The sequence below is a fragment of the Lissotriton vulgaris genome, chromosome 1_1 (genome assembly GCF_964263255.1).
Source record: "Lissotriton vulgaris chromosome 1_1, aLisVul1.2, whole genome shotgun sequence".
NCBI lineage: Eukaryota > Metazoa > Chordata > Amphibia > Caudata > Salamandridae > Lissotriton > Lissotriton vulgaris.
In genome coordinates this window covers 733,785,959-733,811,935 of record NC_141685.1, presented here as the reverse complement: position 1 = coordinate 733,811,935, position 25,977 = coordinate 733,785,959, and the positions used below count along the sequence as shown (strand labels likewise).

The window sequence follows — 25,977 nt, the reverse complement described above, 5'->3', positions numbered from 1 at the left end:
ATTTATCTCAGTGTATTCCTTCCTGAATGCAGCTTAACATAGGTGCTCTCAATTTCAAGCTATCTTGCTGCTTTGTATTTCTCAAAAAAATGTCTGTCAAGAATTGAAGGTTAGCCAGTGCAGGGTTTGTGGTAAGAAACAATATTGTGAACAACTTTGTTAAAGGGGCTGACAAGCTGGCCTCTTGCATACTTATCGATGCAGTTATGTAAATATTGTATGTTCTTTCCCATGAACACTAGGGCGTATGCAGTAGAGATGGCAAATAACTGAGAGCATAGACAAGTGCCAAGAATTTAAACCTTCAAGAATAGAAAAAACTTCTATTAATGCACTAATGATAAACACTACCTTCTTATTGTACAAATTAATCCAAGCACAGTTACTTCCACAGATGTTCATCTCATTTTATGGAAAGCTTATCTATGCAGGTCTTGTTTCCGTAATGGTACATTGTGATAAAATGGTGTTCTAAAAGCTATTTCTGGTTGACAAAGCAAGCATAACCGGTATTCCTCACTCACTAATAAGGTCCTGCACGCGCAGACAAATTAAAACAAAAAAATTATGCAAGCCATGCCTTTTAATCTTCACACTGTCCTGATTCTTAAAATCTTTGCCATGTTGGATATTACATTTTAGAAAATCTTTTTTTTTTTTCGTGCTTCCTTTGACTATCCTTTAAAGTAAAATGACCTAGGACACGTGGAATGCTTTAAACCTCATACATCAAATTACATTTTTCGAAGCGGAAAATGTCTGATGTTAGTCTTGCCTTAAATGTTTGTAGTGCTGATAATCTAGTAGCAGTCAAAGGCAATGTATATGGGGCAGTTTGTGAGTATGGATTAATAATTCTAGTGATCTTAAAGACTATGACGCACACCATGGAGGCTGAAACAAGCATACAGTGGCAATTTATATTCTAGATTTAGAAGTATAAAAGTTATATGAAACATATTTAGGACTACTGTGATTATCAAACCAGTTTTCATAGTAAACGAAATCTGCAAAAGTGAATGGGTACTGTAGACACCTGCTTTAGATATACGGTTGCACTGCAGAAACTTGTTTAAAAGGGTCCCTAAAATAAGTGCCAGTGCGTTGTGCAATTGCTGTTATCACAGAGGTACCGATCTGCAAGGATACCAAGCATCACTATCACACATGCTTTGTGTGGACTGGTCCTTTCCCAATTATTTTAATGCCATAAGAATTTACCCTAGTTCAATCATAACTGTTTAAATGCTACTAAACTGTACTGTGTGTGTGATACTGGATCTTTTCATGTGAAGATATCCCTATTTTCTGGGGGATTTTTTAATACTTGGTCTACAATGTCATAACCATACTTTAGTCGGATATTCAGAAGACAATTGTATGCTAAACAATAATGCTGAACCCTGCTTTTAATCTTAAATATAAATAAAATTGCTTCCTGAAGAGTGAAAGGTTACCTGTGACACTGGTTGTCCTGTAAGTGCAAGCCATGATTTCTACTGATGGAAATGCTGATGTGCTGTTAATTCATCTGAAGATGAGATTTAGCTGCAGTGTGTTTTGGATTGCCTCTCTGTAATCTCGGCCTTCTTCCTATTCAGATGAAGCTGTACAATTAACTGGAGAATCTTAACTTGTTCCAGATTTGTAATAATAATATCTAATACCAAGACTTGCCACCATCAGAATATAGAAAAGAAACCAATGTTGCAGAAACGTAATTGAAATCATTGACGTCTCATCGTATGTGTGTATATATGTGACATTCAATCAGTTCAGTCTTCCTCAGCACAGCAGGACAGACACCCTGGTGTCTTTAAGTATGTCTGATCCTAGGCATCCGGAGAATGCTTAACAGTTAGTCAAAGGGCTCCAGTGTGTCTCTTAAAAACATTTTGCTGTTTAGAGATGATTTTAATTTAATTCACAGCAAATGGATTATACCATTTATATCCAGTAGTATCAATTATAATAAATTAAGGTATGCCTGTGTAAAAGGAGGATTACACATTTATTAAAACTCATCCGTTAGTTCCAATTGGCCGGTCTGCTTACATCCAAACAGGAGCCGGTTGGATTATTGTTGTGCACTACTGATCTGTTGTCACTGAGAAAGGTACATTAGGATACAAAGTAGCCATTTTCTGAAAGTGACAGATTTTTACTACAAAATTTATTTGGTCTGCTACACCTCTGTATGCAACTTGAATCAAATCGTTTTAAGTCATATCCACTAGGGTATTGAACTGTAAGCTTTAAAAGAACATTTTGTGGAAAAGCACATTTGGTAAATTCTCAATCAATGGCTTTTTCCTCACTCGATGATTGATGCACTCCCCTCTCTGCCATCTTTTCCCCTGACTAAAGTGGCATAATTTTGCACAGGTCACCAAAAATCCAGGAAAAAGCACTTGGGACACTTAGCTTGCTTTATTACTCTGACTCTAAAGTGGTACATTGCTCTGTGGATACTGACTATCGAGGCCTAGATATCCACAGCATGGTAAATCTTAATTAAAAGCTAAAATTAAAGGTTTGTTGAAGATTTGTGAGGCCGTTGGGTGTCTCAGAGCATAAACGGATTCCACTCCTGGATCCATAACATATAGCTTAGTATTAATGGTAATAATGCAGAGGTGTTGCTCCTTGGCTGTGTTGAACTTGCCATTTTTCTTGCCTGCATCCTGTAAATCCTGGTGAACATACCTAGATCTTTGGAGTATTGTGTGAATCTGCGTGTGATTCTTGCCCCAAACCTTTGGTTTGAAACATAGTCTTAACATAAACCTATCTTGAAGGAATAAGTTGCCATTGATGAGCTTTAGGTCACACCTTCAGAACTCACTTTAGCATTTTCTTTGGTGTAACGTGTTAAACGTTGTAGAAATATCTAAAAGAATAAGCAAGGCAAAATCATTAGTGGATGAGACCAAAGATCATCCAGCGCTGCCAACCCAGCTTTTATTGTGCCATGGCAGGCCCTAAAGACTGACATCTGGTGTTCAAGGATGCAGTTTGAATTGAGGAACATCTGGAGTTGATGCGGGGGAATGATTTTCATTTTCCTAGCTTAAAAGAAGAGGCTGGCTAGTAGTCCTTGATTAGCAGCAAGCTTGAGTTCAGTAAAAGTTGGGTTTACGTTTATCCATGGCAAAACCAAAGGGGATGATGGACAGAGTGTTGAACATTGCAAGCGCTCACCCCCAGTCAACTGATCTGGGTTTAATCCATCATCATTCTTTAGCTCACTCCGCCAACCCAGTACAGACATGGCCATATGCAAAGCGGTCTGACCCTGTGCCTCATGGGTACAGTCCAGCCCCAACTGCCAAGCCATGTCTTCTCTGGACCGGAAACAAGTATCCTGGGTCCGGTTTATGGCTAATCACGGTCATCAGCCCGGCTAGCGTTTTTATCCATGCCACCTTCTTGGTATTTGGGAAGCAGCTGTTCTGGAAGCTCTGGTTGTCTTGCAATTCAGTGGCTGGGTTCAAGGATCTTTGGAAAGTTTGAATTTCATGCTGTGAGCAGTAAAGTCATTCTTTGGACTGCTTTAACAGATTGCCAAATTCATATATTAAAGGATTAGCACCCTTTATACCCTTTATACTTTCTTCTGATTTGGAATGATATAATATTAGCACATTACCAATATGTGGTAATAACGCATTGCATCTCAGGAAAAACACTGACCTGCAAACAGCTAATTGTGCACAAATAAATGTTGTAACCCATTCAGATTTTGTATCTGCAAATTATTCAGAGTGTATGGTAAGTTTGTGGTAATACTACCTATACAGGCTATGGTAATGTAATCATCAATGAGCTGTATTTCTGTAAATTTACGGCGAGTCTCTAAATGAGATCCTTAGTGTTTTACAAACTGGCTCTAAATATAAAAAGCCCTCTGGTTAATTATAATTATTTACGGAATCCGGTGCGGTTTGCCCAAGTGTAGCTATACTAGCTAATATCAGCAAGACTACTTCAAAATCTTATGAACTGGCTGTAACATGGAGAGATTTACTGTCCTGTAATTACGAACAGTGAGTGCTTCTGGTTTGGATGATGTGGCCGCAATGTGCTGCTCTTTTTCCTGCTTGTAAACTGGCAAGATTAGCCTCTCTTCTGGGATCTGAATTTGTTATTCTTTCTCTCTTAGGTGCGCCTTGTCATGAAGGCTCATTCCTTTATCAGAGAAAATGCTCCTCGTGTCCTGTCTTCCACAAAGGAGAAAACAAGTGAGTTATTAAAACTCTGTCCATTTATTAGCACAATCCAAGCACATTACTCGAAGGCAAAATGTGCAATACACCTATGGAGCCCATATGCTTGCACTGTGCACCATGCAATCTCATTTCCCTAGCTTTAAATCAGCTCAGGATGCCAAACACATAAGCTACATTGTACCAAGGTGCACCATGACAAACCTCTCATTCTGTCTGTACCGAAGCACACTATGAGGAGCACATCATCCGTAACAAACCAGATCAGACCCCGCCAGCTACAAAGCACGCCTCATTGATCCCAACAAAACGCCTTCTAAGCACCCTGATCTCCCCACAACACATGTCTAGCATATACATTTAACCTTACCTCAGCGATCCTGGATGAACTCATTTGCCTGACCACATTCCTGTACTGCACACTTAGATAAGGACATCGCCATCAGCATACAGTTGTACTGCAGACCATTCGAAGGCAATTCTCTGAACATTATACTATGGTATCTATATGAGCACATGTGTTCGACCCTATAGCTCAGTGCCCACCTATGCCCCTGATACTTCTCTGCATACCAAACACTTTGCTACATCATATTTTAGTTTTGTTGTATCCTTTATCCGTTTGCACTTTTTACACAGCTTACAACACCAGTGCCTGCTGCATTTTTGTCTGTACGTCCTATATAAATGGTTACTATTTAAGAGACTCTTCTCTTTCAGGTGTTGTTCCGGTGCCACAGTTAACACATTACCTCTACTTCCTGTTTGCTCCCACGCTAATCTACAGAGACAGCTACCCTAGGTAAGCATGGAACCACTTTCAAGTTTATAAGTCCCACCAGTGTCCTGTTGTAAGACTTCACTAGGCCAGTTGGTAAGAGATGAAATACTGATGACGTTATCAGCAATCTTTATGAAATACGAGCAATTTTAAAGTGACATTTAAGTCTTTCTCTGACAACCTGAGTTGGTAAACAGCTAGAGATCGGGCGACGGTGTGCTTAAGAGCCATCTAATCATTGGAGGCTAATGGTTGTCCTCTGCCCAGTGGTTATGGTTTGTTTGACTCGAGCGGAAATGAGTGAGAAAGAAGAGTGTTGTGGGATCTCATCATTTCCAATTCTCAGATTGCCTCAAGCATATTCCGAGGATCTAACACAATCCTGTTTGTCTAAAACTTTGATCAATTTAACCCTGCTTTTCTTGCACTGTTTGGTCTCTGGTAATGCCTTTCTTCTAAGACTGCCGTGTGGAACCACAATGAAAGACAAGCTAATGGTGAACACCGTGCTTCTATGTAGTGTTTGTGCATTAGTCCCATCGTCTGCACTCTGTCCTGGGCTCCAATATTATTCCATGTTTGCTTCAAACTTGGATGCTGTTGAAGCAATCCATAGAGTCTGCAATTGGTGTGGTGTGCAGACCAGGGTAACTCGTTGGACAAGCAACTGGTCTATTACCCCTGCTGAAGGCTCATCCTACCGTGCTATGATGGTGAGGACAGGAGCTAGAGGACCAGAGAGTGTTATTTAGATATATGTAGTGCCGTGCCTAGAATCCAGAAATCTTTCACCTTGAAATCAGATGCTTTTTACGCGACTCACTTTCCAAAACTAATTTCCTCTATCTGGTCTTTACCCCCACCCAGTGTCTTCAGATTTTATAATGTTATTGTAGCTGATTTGGGAGTTGTATTAGCTGTAAATAATAGTTGCAATGTAAAGTTAAAAAAAATTGAGACTTCCTATTCAATCTAATGCACTTTAGAGGACTATTGCCTGGGATCTCTGTATTGTCTGCATGCCTACTCAGTAGGCACCAGAGAGACAGCATTATTGTAGGTGTAAAACTTGTTCCAATTTACAACATTTCTAAAGTGTTAACATGCCTGTTTAGTGGGTAAATGTGTTTTACCAGAAACCAAATTAAATGTTGTGCTTTATTAGGTTTCGCCTAAGTGAAAGCTGCGCACTGCGCAGCTTTTAGCGCAGGTGAAAACCTAATGAGAATAACTATGTGGCTTGGGAATCCGCCCTCTGTTCCATTGGCTAGCTCCATAAATGGAGGCTAGCCATTGGAACAGAGATCTGTCCGTCATGGCCGGACCAGATTCGTGGGCGTTCCCGCGATTTCTTCCCTCTCCACCCTTTTCTGATCATCATCGCGGCGGTGGGTGTGTGCTATTTTTTTTTTTTTCTTGTCGGCCTGTTTTGTTCTTTTTAGAAGTGCCTATTGCTGGAGTTGGCTGCAAGATTTAAGTTCCCACGATGGTGCATGGTGGGCATAGGAGAGAATGGGTGGGTGAAGGGCACGGGGCAGCAGGGGCGGTGGGTGGCTGGGGGCTGGGAGTGCAGAGGAGAGTGAGGCGAAAGGAGAGGGGATAGATGGTGCAATGCAAGTAAAGGTTAAGAGTGGGTGGGATAGCAAGTATTTATGGCGGAAGGTAGAGCACAGCGGTTAGACTTCCCGCAAATTAGCTGACCATTGACGGCGCAGGGGGGGCGGCAGAGGATGGGGGGGGGGGGGAACACCAGCGGGGGTTATGGGTTTGCTGATTTTACTGGCTCGGGTCGGCGGGGGCAGGCTTGGGCTATTATGGGGATTGGTTTCTGGGCGGATAAACGCAAGGCTCTTGACGGCTGAAATACGGTGCTGTCTGAGGGGCTCGGGCCGCGCGCAGGCAAGGGCATCGCAGAGTTTCCAAGTAATGGTGACAAAGGCATCGCGCATAGAGCAGGTTAAAGCGGTGCCCGGCGGGGCAGTGGCGCGCGTCGGAATGGGGTAGGGTTGCCATGGTGGTCAGGCAACAACAAGGACAGCAGAGGGGGTGAGGCTGAGCACATGTGGGTAGGTGTAAAGTTTGGGATAGGCGAACCCTCGGGACTTGTGCCAGGGAGGGGCGCTCGGGAAAGGGTGCCTGCATGTAAAGTGTTAGGGGCGCAGGGGCGGGTCGTGGGTGCGTGGTTGGGGTCGGGAGCAGGAGGTGGCTTGGCCGGACAGTGGGCAGGGGTGTTCGGTGGGGGCCGGGAGAGGGCTTGTGGGCAGAACTGCCGACACGAGGTGAGGTCGCGGGGTGCCGCGCAGACAGTGGCCCTCAACAATAAGGGGAAGGAAATAATGGCGTGGAGGGTTCGTTGTCAGGGGGGGCCAGGAGTAGGGGTATGTTCAGCCACGGGGCAGGTGGGTACGGTTGCGCCCGGGGCGGGGGCTCAAGGACAAGAAGGGGGTGGATGGGGATGCAGGCCAGGTGGGGTAAATGTAAATGCCGGTTGGGCATGCAAGACACGGAGGGGGTCAGGTTTGCAGGAGGTGTGATGAGAAGTGCGCATTCGGCGGCGGGGGGGGGGGCAGCTCTCGAAGCAGTGGGGGCTCTGTTTTCGAAGGAAGGTCTCGCGAGGAGACAAAAGGTGGATAGGCGCAGGGCGGGCGGCGGCAGGGTCCCGGACTGCGGGGGTCAAAGGAAAGATATGCTGGAGGGCCGATTGGAATGACGGAGTGGTGGACGAAAGTCGGGGGTGGGGGGAAGGCTCTACGGCTAGACGGTGAGTGCAGTCTCAAGGGATCGGATGGGTATGCAAGCGCTGCTGGCAGAGGGCTTAGTTGCGGCTACACGGAGAGGTAGCGTCATTTGAGTAAGAGGGCTATGTCGCCTCTTAAATATAATAACCGGAAGGTAGAGAAGGAAGGTGCGGAGTGATTATGGGATGAGCAAGAACGTGCAGTCAAGGATAGCGAAAAAAAAGGGCGCCAACGAGATAGCCATGGAGGAGGCATAAGGGGGTCGGATTACAGGGTAAAGGATGGAGGCATGGGGTGGGTTGGAGGGGGCGGAGAAGGAACGTGGGGAATAGGGTTATGTGCGTGGGCTAGGGAGGCACAGTTTACTGCCATTCGGAGAATAGTCCTCCGATGCAAAGGGAACAGAAATAAGAAGGGAGTTGTACATGCGCAACAACAGCATATAGTTTGGATGGCACTCGTGGTGAATAAGCACTAAAGGTATACTGCAATAATTAGGCATAGATTGTGTCAGAATGGAACTTGCTGGCCATTAGGGAGCTCCTAGCAGAGTGAACAAGAACAAGTTTCACTTTTGCCATGAAGGGGGAACAATAAATTGAACGATGGATGCTTAGAATGTCAGGCGCGGTCCCAGTGAAATTCACGTGGGTTTGGGCTGGGGGGGAAAGGGGAGGTGGCAGGGCGCAAATAACGGAACAGGGGTGATAGGAGACTGTAAGGGTGCCAAAGGTAGGGGGCGTAGTGGGGCACCAACGCAGGCAGCCAGGGAAGACACAGCGTAGGGGGTAGTGACAAGAGGGAGGGAATCAGCAAAGGAAAGGAATTTGTAAGATGAGGAGAACAGGGAGGGCCACCGATGGTACTAAGGGCTGGCGAATTGGGGAGGAGGGGTCGGAGCCTGCCCCACCAGGCATGGCAGGGAGCGGCAGATAAGGGAGGTGGGGGGGCTTGAAGGGGGCCGAAAGGTGCAGGGAGCTGGAGAAGTGCCGGCAAGGAGTTTGCCCACCCCCCCTTCTCCCCCGGTAGTCAAATAAGAAGGCATGGGTCAACGCAACAGGGATACGTATGGCTACAGAACAAGTGGGTAGTTAGGAGGTTCATGTGGGAATTGTTAGGGACAGACCTCGGCCTCTCAATAGAGTAAAGATCCCACTCCTGGCATCTGCGGGGCCAGCGCAATAAGCGAAAGTTGAACTCTGAAGCATTGTTGCCATGAAGAGGGTGTGGGGGCATTGAGGACAACGTCACGAGCAATGTGCCCAGGGGAGCGGGGGGACACAGATCGGCAGTTGAAGTGAACACAAGAGGGGGTAGAGAGAGGATAGGCAAGCATGGCACACCGCTGGCGGCCTCAACGCGTCATTGCTCCACTAGAGTCCTGTACATAAATATATATTACTATGCTATGATATATATTAAAGCTCTAAAGAAAATGCTAACATGCTTTTTGAAATAACTTGTATTCTAATTCACTGTGCATCTGCAACTAATTGCATTATAAATGCAATCCATATTTCTGTGTAAAGTAAAACACATCAACGTTTTACACATAATTCAAAGAAGTTAGAAAAGACTATTTATCAAAAGCAATACCAAAAGCTCAAACTTTAACAAAGGCGAAACCATTGCATTGTAAATGCTTGTTGAATATACCACTGAATTAGGTATTTGTAGGCATGCCTGTGGGCAAAAGGAAAACTCTGGTTTTATTAACATGCAAGTTCACTTTGTTAGAATAATTTTATTTATTACCATGACTTATCTCATTTACCCTTCTCTTTATATAGGAATCCAACCATCCGATGGGGTTATGTAGCCACCAAATTTGCCCAGGTGAGTTACACTAGAATTGGTGTTGAGGTATCTTGCTGATTGTTGAGGGAAGGATCACCAAGCCATCAATATCCACTGGGGTACCAAGGCACTGCAGGTTGCTGCAGGTTGGTAGGACTATCTTAGTATAGTATGCAATTCTGTAGATATTGGACCTTTACTTCCTGAGATTTTTGCTGATTCCACTGGTGTCTGTTACAGAGATTAGAGATGGGGCTGCCATGTTTTCTACTGAAGAGGTTTGGGGTCTTTCGTGTCTGGGAGGGTTTCCATGGCTCCATATTTATGGGTCTGATTCCATGGTCCCTGAAGAGTGATATGGATTCCAGAGTTTATTGTATCTGGTTTGAATACAGTTCTTGTAGTGTATTTCATGGATGCATTACTGTGCGGTTCTACCAGAAGATTTCTGGATCTTGTGGTATCGACAGCAAATCCATGATCTTTGGTAAGACTTCGTTTGATTTGGGTGCCTGGTAGAAACCATGGTCTCCAGTGACTGCAGAGTTTCTGGTGTCTGACATGGATTTGTTGTCATTTTGCATCTGGTGGGACATTGGCTCTGAATTATAAACTAACCCTCTTTTGTCTACTGGTATGATAATGGTGTCTCAGATTTCTGGTTTCGAGAATGGATTAGAGGGTGGGGGGAGAATGTTTATTCTTCTGACAGGTTCTTCACTTTGCTAAATGTATTTTCACTTCAAGTTGACCATAGACTCCCGGTTTTAATAAAAATCCCTCCAATGATAACAAAATATTCACAATGACGTGCGGTTTATTTTGCAGGTTTTGGGCTGCACCTTCTATGTATACTACATCTTTGTGCGCTTGTGTATACCACTGTTCCGGAACATCAGCCAGGAGCCACTCAACTTGAGGATTCTGGTCCTTTGCATCTTCAACTCCATCCTACCAGGTGATTTTTTTTATTTTTATCACTCAAAGTTGCTTTGTTCCTGGGAACTAAACTAGCTGTGAACACCATCATTCATCGTAATCCAGTTCTACTTGCGTAAGGTTTAAATTTGTGTTTTCAATTTGGTTCAAACTTCTAAATGAATTAGTCTAGCTTTTGGCTCAAAAGGGATGTTGTTCCAAAGGAGCACCAAAAAAGCCTGCCCCACATAACTAAGGGGCAGATGTGCTAATACACTTGTCGCAACCTATGTATCAATATGTGTATTCCCAAAAATTCTTGAATATGGATCGCAGTTTGAACTACCTCATTAATATTCATGAATTACATTACAAACTGCATTTCTCTCTAATAAGTGGCTATCACATAGTGGTTGGTGAACTGAAAGGGTTAGCAGACCGCCATGTCTGATTGCTTTTGGAAAACATTTGGTTTCCTTCAACGAAAGAGGGTTGTTTGGGGGAAAAATGTTTTGTAAAGTTTCTTGGAGAGTAGGCAGTTGTCCCTAGCTTTGTGAATGAGTTGTCACCCCAACTTGGGGGGTCTGATTTTTCAGTGGTTTATAGCTGCTCTTTCAGTCCTAAACCATTTATACAAATGGATAGGAATCTCACTTTGGAAGAGGCAGCTATAGCTTGCTCCTTCCAAATACCAATTTCTACACCCTTTGTAGGAGTAAGGAAAACTTTGACTCCTAAAATGGGTTTAGGATATTTTGAAAAACATTAATGCAGTCACTAACTCCAATTTAGAGTGTTTGCGACTGTAAAACATTTAGTATACCTGACCATAGAAGATGAAAACTGTACGTTAGTACATTAGTAGTTGTGCATTTAACGAAAAAATTCTTTCAGATGTTCCATGCTTTTTATTTTTAATGTTGTTTTTAAAGGAGACCAGATTAAATCACAGCCTAACCAACCACTTGTGTTGCTGGCAGCTAAAAAAGGTCACGTAAATACTGTAGAACAGCAACTGGAGGTGATAAATAAATCACCATCTCACTGGGCACCCGAAGTGCAGGCAAAATAAATAACCAGTATTTAAAGGTAATATAAAAGATTATATACAAAAAGCACACTTTGAATCATGTGTGTCACTGAAGAGAAATTAACTATTTTTAGGGCAGTGTGCCCAGGTTTTGTACAGTCACTCAAGTGAAGTATGCCAGCGGGTAAAGTAGACTGATCGATTGCCCGAGCTGTATGGTGTGGTAAGCGGAAGCTTAATGTGGATTAAAATTTAACAGACCAATGGGTGATGACCACTGACCAAAGGTCTTGCTGTGTACGTATATTATCTATTAAGCTTTTGAAAAATGAATTAGTCAGGCGAGACCACTAAAGCAGTTTTAGACCCAGAACTAAAAATCATTTCACTGTAGAATTTTTGCTTATTCACTACACTGGTTTTGCAACATTTTGGTTTTTCATGAAAATATCATGAAGTGACAGTTAGTCAGCAGCTTAAACTTAAGATGCACATGAAACCATTTCATGCCACTATGTCCCTGGAACATTTAAACCTCTGCATAAGTCAGAATCTTTCGACGAAAATGGATTTGAAGCAAAGAATAAGGACCTTTCATCAGTAAGGTAGATCAGCAGAATATGTGTGCTGCCCATTGTAACCATGGAACCATTGATCAAATGGGACCCTTCTTGTGATTAGCATCAGAAGAACTTAATGCAGTGCATTGGACAGGCACTACCCTGGTTCTTCTCAGGCCATGGTCCTCTACAGGACTTTTGGAGCCTCATTCTCCTGCTCCTTACTCCATCTCCCATAACTCTAGTCACAATACTAGACTAACTTTGGATGTGACATCATCAGAGAAGCATTTGTTCATCAAGCTATTATCTCCAGTACAGTGATGCTTCTCCTATATACAAGCTCCCCTCTTCAAAAGCAAGATATGTTCTCCAAATAAACAAAACCATGACCCTTCATAAAAGCAATTGTGGTTGTGCAGTTTGACCATAAGCTCTCACTGTCTGCATTACTGGTGGACACGTGGAATGATAAAATGGGACCAAAGTGGCTGTGCTTAGGAATGTTCCACGGAAAATGCACCCCAAGAGCTAGGGGACATTTCCTGAGGAATAAGGGATATCCCATAGACTCATCCTGCATATGGGTCACTCACAAGCTTTACAAAATGTGCATACCCAGTCATTAACTTTCAATGGCGTAACAGTCCCAATATTGTCTCAACAATCCTATGGCAGAAATGGCAGTCTGAGCTTGGGTGGAAGCAAAAGCAGTTGATCCCCTGTACTTGATAGTCAATACACTTATTCCATATGTTACTGCTTATACACTGTTCATAGGCTGCACGTACACTTTTAAAACTCTTCATTCATATGTATAGTGTCATGATGAAAGTAACAGAACAGCCAGAGAAGCAGCTCTGTCAAAACCACAAAATAAAAATTATTAAATTAGAGTGGGAATGTGTTTCCTTTACACACTTAAGTCTAAAATATTTACAACATTATTTTTGTCTATGGCTCTGAATTCCAGTCAGTATACGATTTTGAGTTCAGATAGCCCTGGAGCAGCCTTGTCTTGATCTCTTAAAGTATGTATTATTACCATTTTAACTCTAATTGCTACCCAAGATGGTGCCCAGAGATAGATTTCCATTCGGATCCTTCAGTTTTGCAGCATGAGTCTACTGTTGATCCACTTAGTATTCGCTATCTTGACACTTAATGCATGCATCCGGAATTGTTTATAAATAAAAAAAATGGTGGACATTGCCTTAGTGCATGTCTTTTGCAACTATTGCCAGTGGAAACTTGTAGTTCCCCAGTGCCCTGCTTTCCCATCAGATTTATCATTTTTAGGTCTCGCCTGAGCAAAAGGGCGTTCTCGCTGCGAGAACTATAGCTGTCGGCTCAGCCGACAACGAGTGGAGACAAGAGCTGGCCACGCGCGCAGCATTGTCAGTGGCAGTGGCAGATTCAGACGCGCGCCTTCGGATTGGGTCGCACGCGTGAGCTTGTAACGTAGACAGCTCAGGACGCGACCCAATCCCAAGGCGCGCGTCTGAATCTTCCTCTGCCATGCTTCTGAATGCGCGCGCCTTGTAGATTTCGGTTTCTCATTTTCACTCATGCGTGTGCGGTGAGGCGACCCCGGGGGAGGAGTATGTATGTATGTATGTATGTATAGGCATTTATATAGCGCACTACTTACCCGGAGGGTCCCAAGGCGCTTCAACCGCTGCGAAACCCTTACTGGCTTCCCTGAGAGATGGTCCCTTAATGGGTATCTCCAGGGTGAGACCAGACATCCCCGGCGGTCTGGTGGGGCCGTTAGTGAAGATGAGGCAAGCTAATGCCCAGAGTTGCCGAGTGTGATCGCTGATCAGAGTGGGCACCGAGGCGAGAGAATTATCGAGTCCGCTGACCCAGGTCCAGAAACCTGCCTCGCCGGGAATCGAACCCTGGTCCCGGGCCGTCCTCTGCTCTCGGGTCTGCCGCCTCTAGGCTTGTTATGTCTGGTTGCACATTTCGTGTAGCTCTTTCTGCATAATAATACCAGCTTTGATTAATATTTTTCGCAACTGCGAGCTAATTCACAAGCCAACAAAGTGTAACAAAATCTACTTTCGTAGCACTTCAAAAACCTGCTCTGGTTCAAAGTGTGTACATTTCCACTGATTTCCATAGCTCACAATAGTTTCCGCAACTGAAATTTAAAATATGTACAATCAAATATGTATCATCTCGGCGATATTGGAACTAGCCCGTGAGCCCATCGGCACTGCCTTTCAACTTTTTGTATTAGCTATGTATATTATATATTTTGCTGAAAGGAATGTAACTATCATTGAAAGCGGGCACAATTCCAACTGTAACATTTGATTGGTCCGGTTTTACATATGCCTCGTCAGGGATAGTAAGCACTATGTAAGTATAATGTTATACGTCAATGTTCTTAATTCCTTAGTTTAACATGGGTCTTCTGCATGGATTGAGGAAAATAGAATACAAGTTCACATCTTACGGAGGTGTCCATATCTCTCCTCCCCCCACCCCCTCCCAAAGTTTACTGTGTCTCCCTCCAGGGGCGAGCTGCAGCCTGCCTGACTAATGCTGCAGAATGTGTTACTAATGGCGCGCCGCAGTGCTGCCCGGCTGGTCCGACTGCTTTGACTATAATGACTGAGGAGCTGCTTGGATAACTGCATGCAGCAATTGAGCAGGTCTAGTGTCACGACTGTAACAGTGTGCCTTTTTTCCCCGAGGGGAGACACCCTGCGAGTTAAATTACTCCTGAGGTGGGCAGGACCTCGGTTCCAGCTGGTGGCAGTTATGAATGTGTTACTTTAGTTTGACCGGCAGCCACTACTCGCATCACTGTGCCCAATTGTTCGCAGTGCCTCATCATGCCGCTGCCCTGCGACCGGACTTGGTTGGAAATGAAATGTTGCATTAAAGACAGTCATCAGGGAGAAGTTGCTGCGTGGCTCAATGACATATGAATAGGTTTAAAACTTAGCCTGACAGAAACTGAGCCTGTAGCTCTATTCCAGGCTCAGAGTGGGGCCGCAGCGGACTAGGTATGCTCCATTCAGCTGACTTTGTTTTTTTATTTTTTATTGAAGCACTAACTAGAATTTAAATATAGTTTCTTGCCCTCTCAGTTCTGCTCTGCTGTGGAGTAGATCATGCTCACACTGACAGCAGTGTTTTTACGTCCTGCTGTGCCCCCTGCTGCCTCGCCGGCCCTGCCCCCCTCCCAGACAGAGATTCCCGTGGTCTGGGCGGGCGTTTGATACAAAGCATTCTTCACCTGCCCTGGCCCCACGTGCGTTCCGGGAATGGTCTGGGCACTTGTGTCCATTCAGGCGAGCGCTGTGCTGTACTATCTTGATAAGGCACAGCAGTCAAGAGCCTGTGACTTCTCGATGACCTGAACTGGCAGCTGAGTGTGAACGATGATTCTTCATACTGTAAACTCTGCACTGAGCCCCCGTATTCAAGAGAAGCCCAGCGACTGCTACTGTCAGAGCAATACCAGCACCAGTTCGGGCCATTGGCAAATTTAGCAGAACCCATAGTGGAGAAAGTCAGTTAGTGGCCTGTCCAGAAGGGGCTCTCAATCTGTGCTTATAGAGTGATGGCTGCAGTTGGAGGAGTGACGTATACCAAAGAAATGTTGCAGGCAGTACTTTAAATCAAACATGCAGAAAGTGCTGGTACTTATCCACAGTACATATTTCCTCCTTCAAAGTGCCACTGTTCTCCCATTAAATATTACAGTATTCCTGAGAAGTGCAGATGCTCTCTTTTAAATTAAAACAGTGCCAGTACTCAGTACCCCACACCATCTGCCCAGTTACAGCAATAGTTACTTGTTGAATTTGTATTCAGTCCATGGATCATCTAGGGTCCAAGTGTCCTCCTCCTTGCATCTCCTGTGAGACAGAATGGAATAAGTTAGGTTTATGCAGATTAGATGTCAAAGCTAAACTGCATCTTTTAATTTTGAGTTTCTTCTCTGGACACTGAATGCCAAATATTGTACCGTACTTTAGGGTTATTGATTACAAGTTAAGAAAGATGGTAAATAATTAGCCTCCAGACCTTGGGGAAACTTTATTTTTACCCCCAAGGTGAGGTCTTTTACTTTGATGCCTCCTCGTCACATCTCTGTATTTGAAAAGGCTGATTATTCCTCCCTTATGAGGCAAACCTAAGATATCTTGGTAAGTACAGCAATCTAAGGTGTTTCTGCAGCACAATATATAGCATGGATCTGTAGTTTTGCAGTGTGACGTTGGAAAGTGCAGAATTGTGTAAGGCAGGAAACTGTTAAGCAAAAGGAGGAAAGATGGTGGTATGTTTCTAACTTTTTCTTTGTATTCATCCATACAGGTGTGCTGGTTCTGTTTCTGGCATTTTTCGCACTGCTCCATTGTTGGTTAAATGCATTTGCTGAAATGTTACGATTTGCTGACCGGATGTTCTACAAGGTAACAAGATAAGCACCTTAACTTGTGTGCTTATCCCATGTTGATTACCACCTTTTACTCTGTTTTCTTCAGACATTGAATTATGCCTTAGTACTTACAAGACCTTCCTAACGCACTATGACGGATTTCTCTTTATAGCGACAGATATTGAATGAAACTGTGAAAGGTTTTATGGTGCATAGAGGAAGTGTGTTACTTTCTTATTTATTTTTATGTAACAGTGTTTTTCAAAAATGAAAGTATATGATTAAAGTCCATTCATAAATTGGGGCAGCAGAAACGTCTTGCACGTGAAACAGATCCTGTGAAGGAGTTTGAAGTTTCTTTGGCTATAAGACCATTGTCTATTTTTCTAGTTATATAAAAGTTCCAAGTGTAATATTGATTACTTACACTGACGAAACCCTACAGCCAGTAGTCTTATTTGCTCTTCTGTTTCTAACATAGTCATGGTGCTGAGTGAATGATTTATGAGAATTTGTACCAGGATTCTAGGAGGTCCAGTGGTAGGACTTAAAAATGTTCAATGGGCTATTAGTTTAAAAAATAGGATACTTTCAGTATGCTGATATCCTAATGGTCAATTTAGTATTAAGTAAGAGGAAATGAGGTGAAACTTGTTAAATCAATCTAGGGTGTTGTTTTGAGATGGTGTGCATCCTCTTCATTTACATTAGTTTGCATTTACCAACTTAGGTCCTGATTACAAGTTTCTGGCGGAGCGGTGGCTTGATTGTGTAAACCGCTGCACCACCACTCCTCCACAGCTCGCGCAACCCAGCTGCCGGATTGACTTTTTCGTAGTCTGGCAGGGGAACGGCATGGCTGTCACATGGCGTTGCCATTAAAAAAGTCACCACAATGGGACCGCACTCCAAGGTTCCATGCTGTGTAGGAACCAATGTGCACGCACACAGGGGCACATGTTTTGCCCCCCTGTGTGCATCCACATATGTTTGAGGGCCCACTTTGTTTTCTCTCTGCCAGGTGTTTCATGGTGGTGGAACTTTAAAAGCCTGGCGGAGAGGAAGCTCGTAATATGCTTGGTGGGACCGTGGCAGTCCTGCCTAGCATATTGCGGCCTCTGACTGCTGCTACTTTGCCAGGGAATGGCAGTTCCCTGGCTGACCCGGTGGTCCCAGGGCAGTCTGACTGCCTGAGTCGTAATCAGGCGGTTGGACTGCTGGTGCGATGGTGGCTGGATATGCCACTGCTGCGCCACCACGAGTCTAGCGGTCCTCGAACCGCCAGACTCTTAATAGGGAACTTAAAGTTTGACTTTGAATTTTCTTTGTGAAAGTAGAAGAAACTTTTTATGGCATTAGGGTTTAAATTGTGGGGTGGCTGTAAGGTTTAAAACCTGGGAATTCGGAAACTGATGAATGTAGATCCAGGCATGGGAGTTATATGAAATCTATACCCTATTTTGATGCGGTCTCTACTGCGGAGTAGTACTAAGCTGATTGACATCAGTGGATAGAGCGGTCTCAGGAAAACAAAAAGTTGCATGGGTGTCGGCAGCATAAAACATAGATTAAACAGCTCTTACTTACTAAATGTGGTATTGTTGATGACCACATATTGTTTAGTACATTTAGATAAGGACTCTAGAAATGTCTTTATAGTTACGTTTTTCGTGCCAAAAAGTTAGCCAGTTATTTGTAGAGGGCGGCTAATTACCCGTGAAGGTATCCAGGCACTGTGTAGGGAAGAAATGAAGGGGGAAGAGATCATGCCTGTTTAGTCTGGAAGAGCCTGTCTTGAGGTTCCTTCTGAAGTCCACGAGGGAGGAGGAGGTTCTGAGGTATTTCAGAAGGTCATTTCAGGTCTTGGCTGTGAGATGTGGGAAGGAGCATCCTCTGCTTCTTGATGCGAGGTGGTGTGCTTGTGCCTTTTGTTGTAGATCAATGCCGATCAAAAGCTGTCTTTTGGGTTGGTAGAAGTTGAGGTGGTGGTTAAGGTAAACTCAACCGGTGTTATGATGAGCATTTTGGCTTTGGTGAGTAGCTTGAACTTCCATCTTTTCTGGACTGGGAGCCAATGGAGATCGTTGAGGTGTGGAGAGATGTGGTTATTTTGCTGGATGTTTAGGATGAGTCTGGTTTTCGGTGTTCTTGGTGGTTCGGAGTTGGTGTAGGACATGGGCTGGGATTCCAATGTAGAAGGCGTTTTTGTAATAATGTCTAATTGTGATAAGAGCCTGGGTGACCGTTCATCTGGTGTTTACTGGGTTCCACTTGAAAATCTTGCATAGCATTCGCTGGATGTGGAAGCATGATGAGGAGACTGCATTGATCCATCTGTTCATGGCGAGGTTGGTCTCGATATGATCCCAAGTTTCTTGGCATGGTCCGCAGGGTGGGGTACGGGGGCCATGTTTGGAGGGCCACCAAGAAAGAGGCTTCCCATGGGGAGTGGTTGTTGCCGAAGATTAGGACTGTGTTTGTGTATGTGTTGAGCTGGAGGCAGGTTTTCATCCAAGCAGTGATGCTTCTCATGCAGTTTGCAAAGTTTGCTTTGGTGGTGCTGGTCGAGTTGGTATTGGAGAGGATGAACTGTGTCATTGGTGTAGGATACTATGTTGATGCAGTGGGCTCTGACAATGTCTGTGTAAGGCGTCTTGTAGATGTTGAAGAGTATTGGACTGTGAGATGATCCTTGAGGGACTCTGCAGATGATTTTCTTGGGTTCTGAGGTGTAAGGGAGACGTCTAATTTCTGAGTTCTGTCTGGTGATAGCAAGAAAGGGGTTTGGGAAGAGTTTGTAAAGCCAATTGGGTCACCCGCTCAAACCAGTAAGTGATGATCTAAATGTGATTGACTCTATAACAGATTGGCTGATAAATAGTGGATATTGTTCAATGCGTTCCATATCTATTTTTGTGTTTCTTTGTAAGCTGCAAAATGGCAGATCCCTTTGGTGAGCCATGGGGAGACATCATTAATAGAGGAGTAAAAATGTGGCTGAGTGGAGAGGGGTGAATGAGGATTTAGCAGTCAATGATACATTTATATATCTTAGTCTGTCTGTATTGCATTTTTCAGTACTTGTAGCACCACCAAACAATATGCTTCATTCAGTGTAGCATGAGAAATCGGAGACTAAGAGACCTCAGAGTTTGCAGCCTATGCATTTGGTTTACAGGATGATAATCGGTTTCCTTCAGGAGTCCAGGCAAAAATCTGTTCAACAGTATTAAGTCATTGGGCACCTATTGCATGTGCCTATCACTACTGTAGTATTTTTAGGTGGGCATCCTTTGGCAAATTATTACACTGAGTCAGATTTCATTCGGGTGCCGCATAGATCTTTGCCTTTTTGGGTGAACTGTCTCACTCGGTTGTAGAATGGTTGATTGTCTTCATAGTCATATTTCGGTATAGCTATGGTTTCTCGACCCCTTTGATCAGTTGGCATCAGGAGAAGAACTAGAGACCACTAGAATAAACTTTTTATGGCACTTGGGTTTAAATTGTGGGGTGGCAGTAAGGTTTGAAACCTGGGAATTCTGAAACCGGTGAATGTAGATCTATGCATGGGACTTATGTGGAATCTATACCTTATTTTGATGCGATCTCTACTGCGGAGTAGTACTAAGCTGATTGACATCAGTGGATAGAGAGGTCTCAGGAGAACAAAAAGTTGCATGGGTGTCAACAGCATAAAACATAGATTAAACAGCTCTTACTTACTAAATGTGGTATTGTTGATGGCCACATTTTGTTTAGTACATTTAGATAAGGACTCTAGATATGTCTTTATAGTTATGTTTTTCTTGCCAAGAAGTTAGCAGTTTTTTGTAGAGGGCGGCTAATTACCCGTGAGGGTATCAAGGCACTGTGTAGGGTAGAAATGAAGGGGTAAGAGATCATGCCTGTTTCGTCTGGAACAACCGGTCTTTAGGTTCCTTCTGAAGTCCATGAGAGAGGGGGAGGTTCTGAGGTATTTCAGAAGGTCATTCCAGGTCTTGGCTGTGAGATGTGAGAAGGAGCATCCTCTGCTTCTTGATGCGATATATTGTTATACGGTAGTTTGGATACCAAGAAACGTAAATCTAAATCTAGAATAACGTCCAGACGTTTGCTGTTTCATCTATTTAAGTTAAGAGATTCATTCTAAATATCATTTTTTATACTTTCCTGATTCTTCCCCTGACTTAAAGAACCTGCTCCTGACTTGCAGAATACCATGTATAAGAATCTGCTATGACTTGATACTAATATTTCTAAATCTTGTCACTGGTTTGTAACTATTGTTGGGTAATAACAGTCCACATGATCAACTTCTAAGGGATGGATTAGAGTTGGGCTATCAAAAGTGACAGTGTGGAAGACTGTGTAGACATCAGTGTTATGAGTTGTCATCCACTAAACATGTACGAAGATGAAAAGAGGTGACGGTCTGAAGAGGTCATGGGATAAATGGGTTGGACTAAAACAAGGGGGTCTGTCCAGCAAGCTACCGGTTCTGTAAAGGAGCTAGAAGTAGCCATGGTTTTTAGTTATTGATCACATTTGTGTTCAGTGTATTGCTTGTCTAGAACAAGTGTGGGCAATACCCCTTAACACCAGACACTTCCGTTTCAGAAGTATCAGTTATGAAAGCTGTTTGTTGAATTTCTTCATGCCAAATCCTTTTCGAGATGTAAGAACAAGGGACTCTGTGTGCCTTTTTCAATTTGACTGTTCCTGACAGTAACAATTTGTTGATATCAAAGTGTCTTTGTCACGTGCATCTCTTGTTAAAAAGATACCTTGAATGGGACCTGTTGCCTTCAAAGTTAATAATGTTTGTCCATGTATATTGGCTATGGAGCGTATAAAGCACAAACTGTCACCCCTGTTGATGGGTATCCTGGAGCAGACAACATATCCAAGAAATACATAAACCTCAGTGTTACTGTGCATCAAATCTCAGCCTTCATTGATTGCAAAATAGCTAGGATTTTAAATTTCTTCCTGAACTAGAAAATATTCAATTCTTTCCTCAAGCCTTTGGGCAAAAAAATCCATTTTAATGTTGCCACAGCCGAGAAGGTTCAACCTCTGAAGAATGCTGTAACTGAGGGATCATCAGTAGTGAATGGTCAGAAGTTTTCAGAGCATGTGATGGATGTTAGCATTTAAAAAGATTCCCAGGAAGAGTGGTTGGTGAATACACAACTCTGTCCACTTCGCAAAGAGATGTGAAGATAAGACTCTTTAACAGGAAGCCAAGGGAGAGAGATCAAAGCACGTGAAATTTGTTCTCAGGCTCTTATTCCTAGAGCCCATCTGGGAGCATAGTTTTGAACCAGCTGTTAGTCTGTCAAGTGAGCAGGAAGGTCGAATACAGAGTTGCAGTAGCGTAGACATGCTATTATGAAGGCATTCCAGAGCAAGACCTATCAGAAAATGAAAACAGTTGCAAAATTTTCCATAAGGTTCTCAACTGAAAGAAGAGTGAGCATACCACAGACTCGATTTATTCAGTCATGGACCGAGCAGAATCAAATGTTACTCCTAAATTCTTCCCACTGGTTTCCGTAGTGGGTTTAATACCCAGCATGGTGGGCCAGAATGTACGGCTCCAAACTGGAAAAGGCCTCGGGGTGTAGAATATCATTATTATCGCTGTTCAACTTCAGGTGATGGTGGGGCATCCAGTGTTTGGCTGTAACAGGCAGAAATTAATTTGATCAACATCTTTCGAAATTTTTATTAAAATCAGAGTATCATCCCCGTACATAAATGAATCAAATCCCTAAGACTGATTCACATAAGAAGGAAGATAAATTCGAGCCCTGAGGGATCCCACAGGGGAAGGATCTGACCAATGAGGAGAAAAGCCCACCCACCACTTGAATTTACCACTCAGACAAAATCTAGAGAACCAGGTTTGTCCACAGCCCTCGATACACAGATCTAATGGGATCAGATGATTCAAGGTACCGAATGCTGGTGATAGATCTAAGAAAGTCAGGGCGGCAGGAAGGTTTACTTCTGCCTTCTGACATGGCTAGGGGTTGTTGCATCACTAGACTAGCTGTGTGCTGCCACCTGGGTGCAACCCTATTTGAAGGGGTTGCAATAGACTGATTGCTTCAATGAAGGCACTTTAACCCGTTGCTCTCATGACGAGCTCCGCTCGTCATGAGCCACGGTGCTCATGTGTTCATGACGAGCTGAGCTAGTCATAACGGTCCGAACGCTCGCACGCGGGGCCAATTCCCTTGCTGTGCTGAACGTTCTATGAAAACGTGTGTGGCCGTGACGAGCTCAGTAAGAATTTGCCCCGTGGCCAATGGGTTAAACAAGAGGAACCAGGAATGTTTAGCTTGATCGTGCTCCCTTTGGTCATAACTTTAAATACAAGAGTGTTCAGTTCCTTAGACAAAGTTAGGAGAAATGAAGGATTGAGAACTAGTGGATTGTCAGGTCAGTGGAATAAGCTCCAATAGGAGCAAGTGTGCTCACACATCCCATAATGTGTCATGCTTCATCATCTGGGCATCCTCCTCGTTGGGCCCCCACTGCAATGCCCAATGGGCACCCGAGAAGGAGTTCTTTGCCTGAGATCTGTTAATTTTACCACACTCACCCGTGCTCTGGACGGCCCTCTGTGAACCCAACTACATAAGGTTTTAAACGATCTTTGGGCTATGTGCATGAATGGCTTTAGTTTGTTGGTCTGTGTGAGTGAATGTCTTCTGGTGCGTTGTTGATCTCTGTACATGTTGTGAGCATACACAGTTCAAAAGCAAATGTTTTTTTCTTTTTTGCACTGCTTCTTTTAATGTTTTGAAATACTAGCTCTCTCATTCTACGAAATGGGCCGTTAATTTTAGCTTCTTGGCGTTTAACATTTTTTAAGCAAAGGATAATTCTGCCATCTGGTGGATGGATCCAGAATAGCTTAAATCTGTTTGAATATTGCCAAGAAGAAACAAGCATTTACAATGCAATAGGCTTCGCAATTCCGAGATTTTGAGCTGTTGGCATTGTAAATGGCAATGCCATTTATAATATTAAAAGGCATTTTCATTTACAATACCAATAGGTAAAACTTTGGCAAAAGTAAGGCCTATTGAATCGTAGAGCGCAAGATCTGTGAAGTGAGCGCCGCACTGCACATTACAGATAAAAAAAAAATTAAATGGAGAGCGGCATCCCTAAAGCGTGCATAGCGCTCAGCATGCACATTTATAAAAATAAAAATGTGAAAGAATGTAGTCATTGTGCCGGGAGTTCTGTGGTAGTAAGTGGCAGCATCTTGTAAAGTTAGAGTGGCATAATGCTATATACGAAAAGAGGCCACAATTGTCATTTGGGCACACTGCAGATACAAAAAAAACACCCAGTATTGTCCCCATTAGTGAATAAACAAAATAGTATTCACCCAATTATAATTAGGGCTCCCGGTTTTTATGGTATTTATTTTTTTGCCATTTCCGTCTGTATTTATCCATATTTATTTTTGGGGCATTTTTTCTGTATTTATCCGCATTTATTTTGCCACATGCAAAAGACGATGCTAGCACAAGTATATTTCCACATTTATTTCAGTCCCCAAAAACACATGTGCAACTGTTTGTACACGGACACAAGAGCCGAGGGACCAACAAACCTCGCTGCCTTCCTCCTCACTAACAGACTCCACTACCATCCTCCTCGCTGGCAGCCTCCTGACTAGATTTAAGTAGATTCAAACGCAAATCTATCTTAAATCCTGTGCAATCCCACTTGGCTTTCTTCTTTTCCCTCACAACAGACTCTTCTAGGAACTTTAAGAAAAACATTTCAAAGCCCATAGGTTTAAATGACCTCAAGTCAAATAATGGGAAGTGGCTCATCAGCAGCTGGAACGTGGTCCCTGAGTCTGACAATCAAATCTTTATTCGGAGTGAACCATGAAAGTCAATAAAAAGAGCACATATAATGCATAAAATAAATAAAAATGGCTTTTCCAGCTAAAAAGTAAAATTGTTAAAATAGGGTTACAGCGACCATTGTAGAACCTATGTTGTGTAAAGATAGCATAGTAATAAAATCCCTACAACATTCAATAAGTAAAAGTTTATGAATTATAAGAAGCTACAATTATAAAATATCTATGCAACAGCTAGTTCGGAGCAGGGTTAATGCAACGATCACAGAAGGATAACCTTGCACCTCTTTCTAATAACTAAAGCCCTTCTCATAAGATGTAGCACCCCATAGCATGTTTCTTTTGTAGAAATGTTCTGTAGAAAAACTAGGCCTTCCCTATGAGTTTTCAATTTGGATTTCCATATAACGGGTATTAAAAAGGAGCGTCTAGGTACTGCATATAGTTTTGCCTCATGGTCGCACTGGCACATGACTAAATCATGTGACCATACACATTGAAGGGGGAAGGTAACCTTGAAAAGTATCATGCAAAATCTTAAACGGGTGAGGTAACAGCGATAGATAGGATTTATAAATCCAGACAAGATATGTTTCTAAGATGTCTGTGCTAGAAATCTTTACATATCTTGAGACTGACACCAGAAGGCTGTGCCTTCTGAAGCCTTAGATCCTAACAATGGTTAAAGAAACGAAGTCTGACTTCCTCTTTACATTTAGGAGTGATCATGAGAGTATTGCCAAACTCATTTATTCCTATCAGTTTGAAGGTTTTTTTCAAATATGCAACTCACGGGATCCGCGCAACCCCTTTCAGAGATGAACAGTCAGTGATGCAAGATCTGACCAGAACAGCCTCTAGGTTTACCCAGGTCTTAACCCACGATAAGAGGGGTGCAGAATCTTTCGTTTAATTTTGTCCGAGCATATGGAAAAATATGAAGATTGCCTCAATGTTCCTATTACATTGTTGTGCTCTGGCAGTTGAAAGTAAGTTCCACGCAAGCGAAGAGCGGAAGAGAAGTCCTAAATGTTTAAAATCATTCACTTTCTCAAAAGCTGATTTCCCCGTAAAAAAGGTTTTTGATTTCGTACTGCGAGGTCTGCAAGTTAGTTGACCCCAAGATTTAAATTGCAGTGCGGAGCTGCAGGGATGCTAAGAAGGGGTGAGAACACACAACAAAGCCTCAATAGCAAATAAATGGTCTATTAAAGACCTGTGAAGTACTCTGGTGCCTCTGTGTGTGTGTGTGTGTGTGTGTGTGTGTGTAGCCGCGAAGCTGTCTCTGCCGGGCTGACACACAGGAGGGGGGGGGGTGGGGGGGTCTGAAGCTCTTTGATCCCATGGGCGTTGCACGTCATTTATCTTTCTCTGAGGCCATAGAAATACATGCCAAATTCAAAACAAGGGCTGGGGCAGCAACAAAAGGACCAGGCGCGTGGCAACTCTGGGTTGAAGCACGGACGCCTGGCAAAATTTACTAGTATTTTGCCGTTTTTACATATAAATATAGACAAAGGAAAAAAAAATTCCGGCTGTATTTATATGTAAAAATCAGTTTAAACGGAAAACCGGGAGCCCTAATTATAATGCAGATCGTGTAACAAGCCAAGTAAAAGGTCCAG

At 43.3% G+C, this 25,977-nt stretch overlaps 1 protein-coding gene across 3 annotated transcripts in view; it reads left to right on the top strand.

Annotated features, from left to right (window-relative positions):
- SOAT1 (sterol O-acyltransferase 1) overlaps nt 1-25,977 on the top strand; it is a 238,058-nt gene that overhangs the window by 175,123 nt on the left and 36,958 nt on the right. For 2 of the 3 annotated variants that reach the window (XM_086955365.1, XM_086955378.1), the window contains 5 exons: nt 4,163-4,241; nt 4,947-5,028; nt 9,536-9,581; nt 10,371-10,500; nt 16,389-16,486. In XM_086955365.1, coding sequence (XP_086811491.1) covers nt 4,163-4,241; nt 4,947-5,028; nt 9,536-9,581; nt 10,371-10,500; nt 16,389-16,486 — 435 coding nt within the window. Of the gene's footprint in view, nt 1-4,162; nt 4,245-4,946; nt 5,029-9,535; nt 9,582-10,370; nt 10,501-16,388; nt 16,487-25,977 lie in introns of all 3 variants that reach the window. The other variant, XM_086955372.1, reaches the window with a different exon arrangement.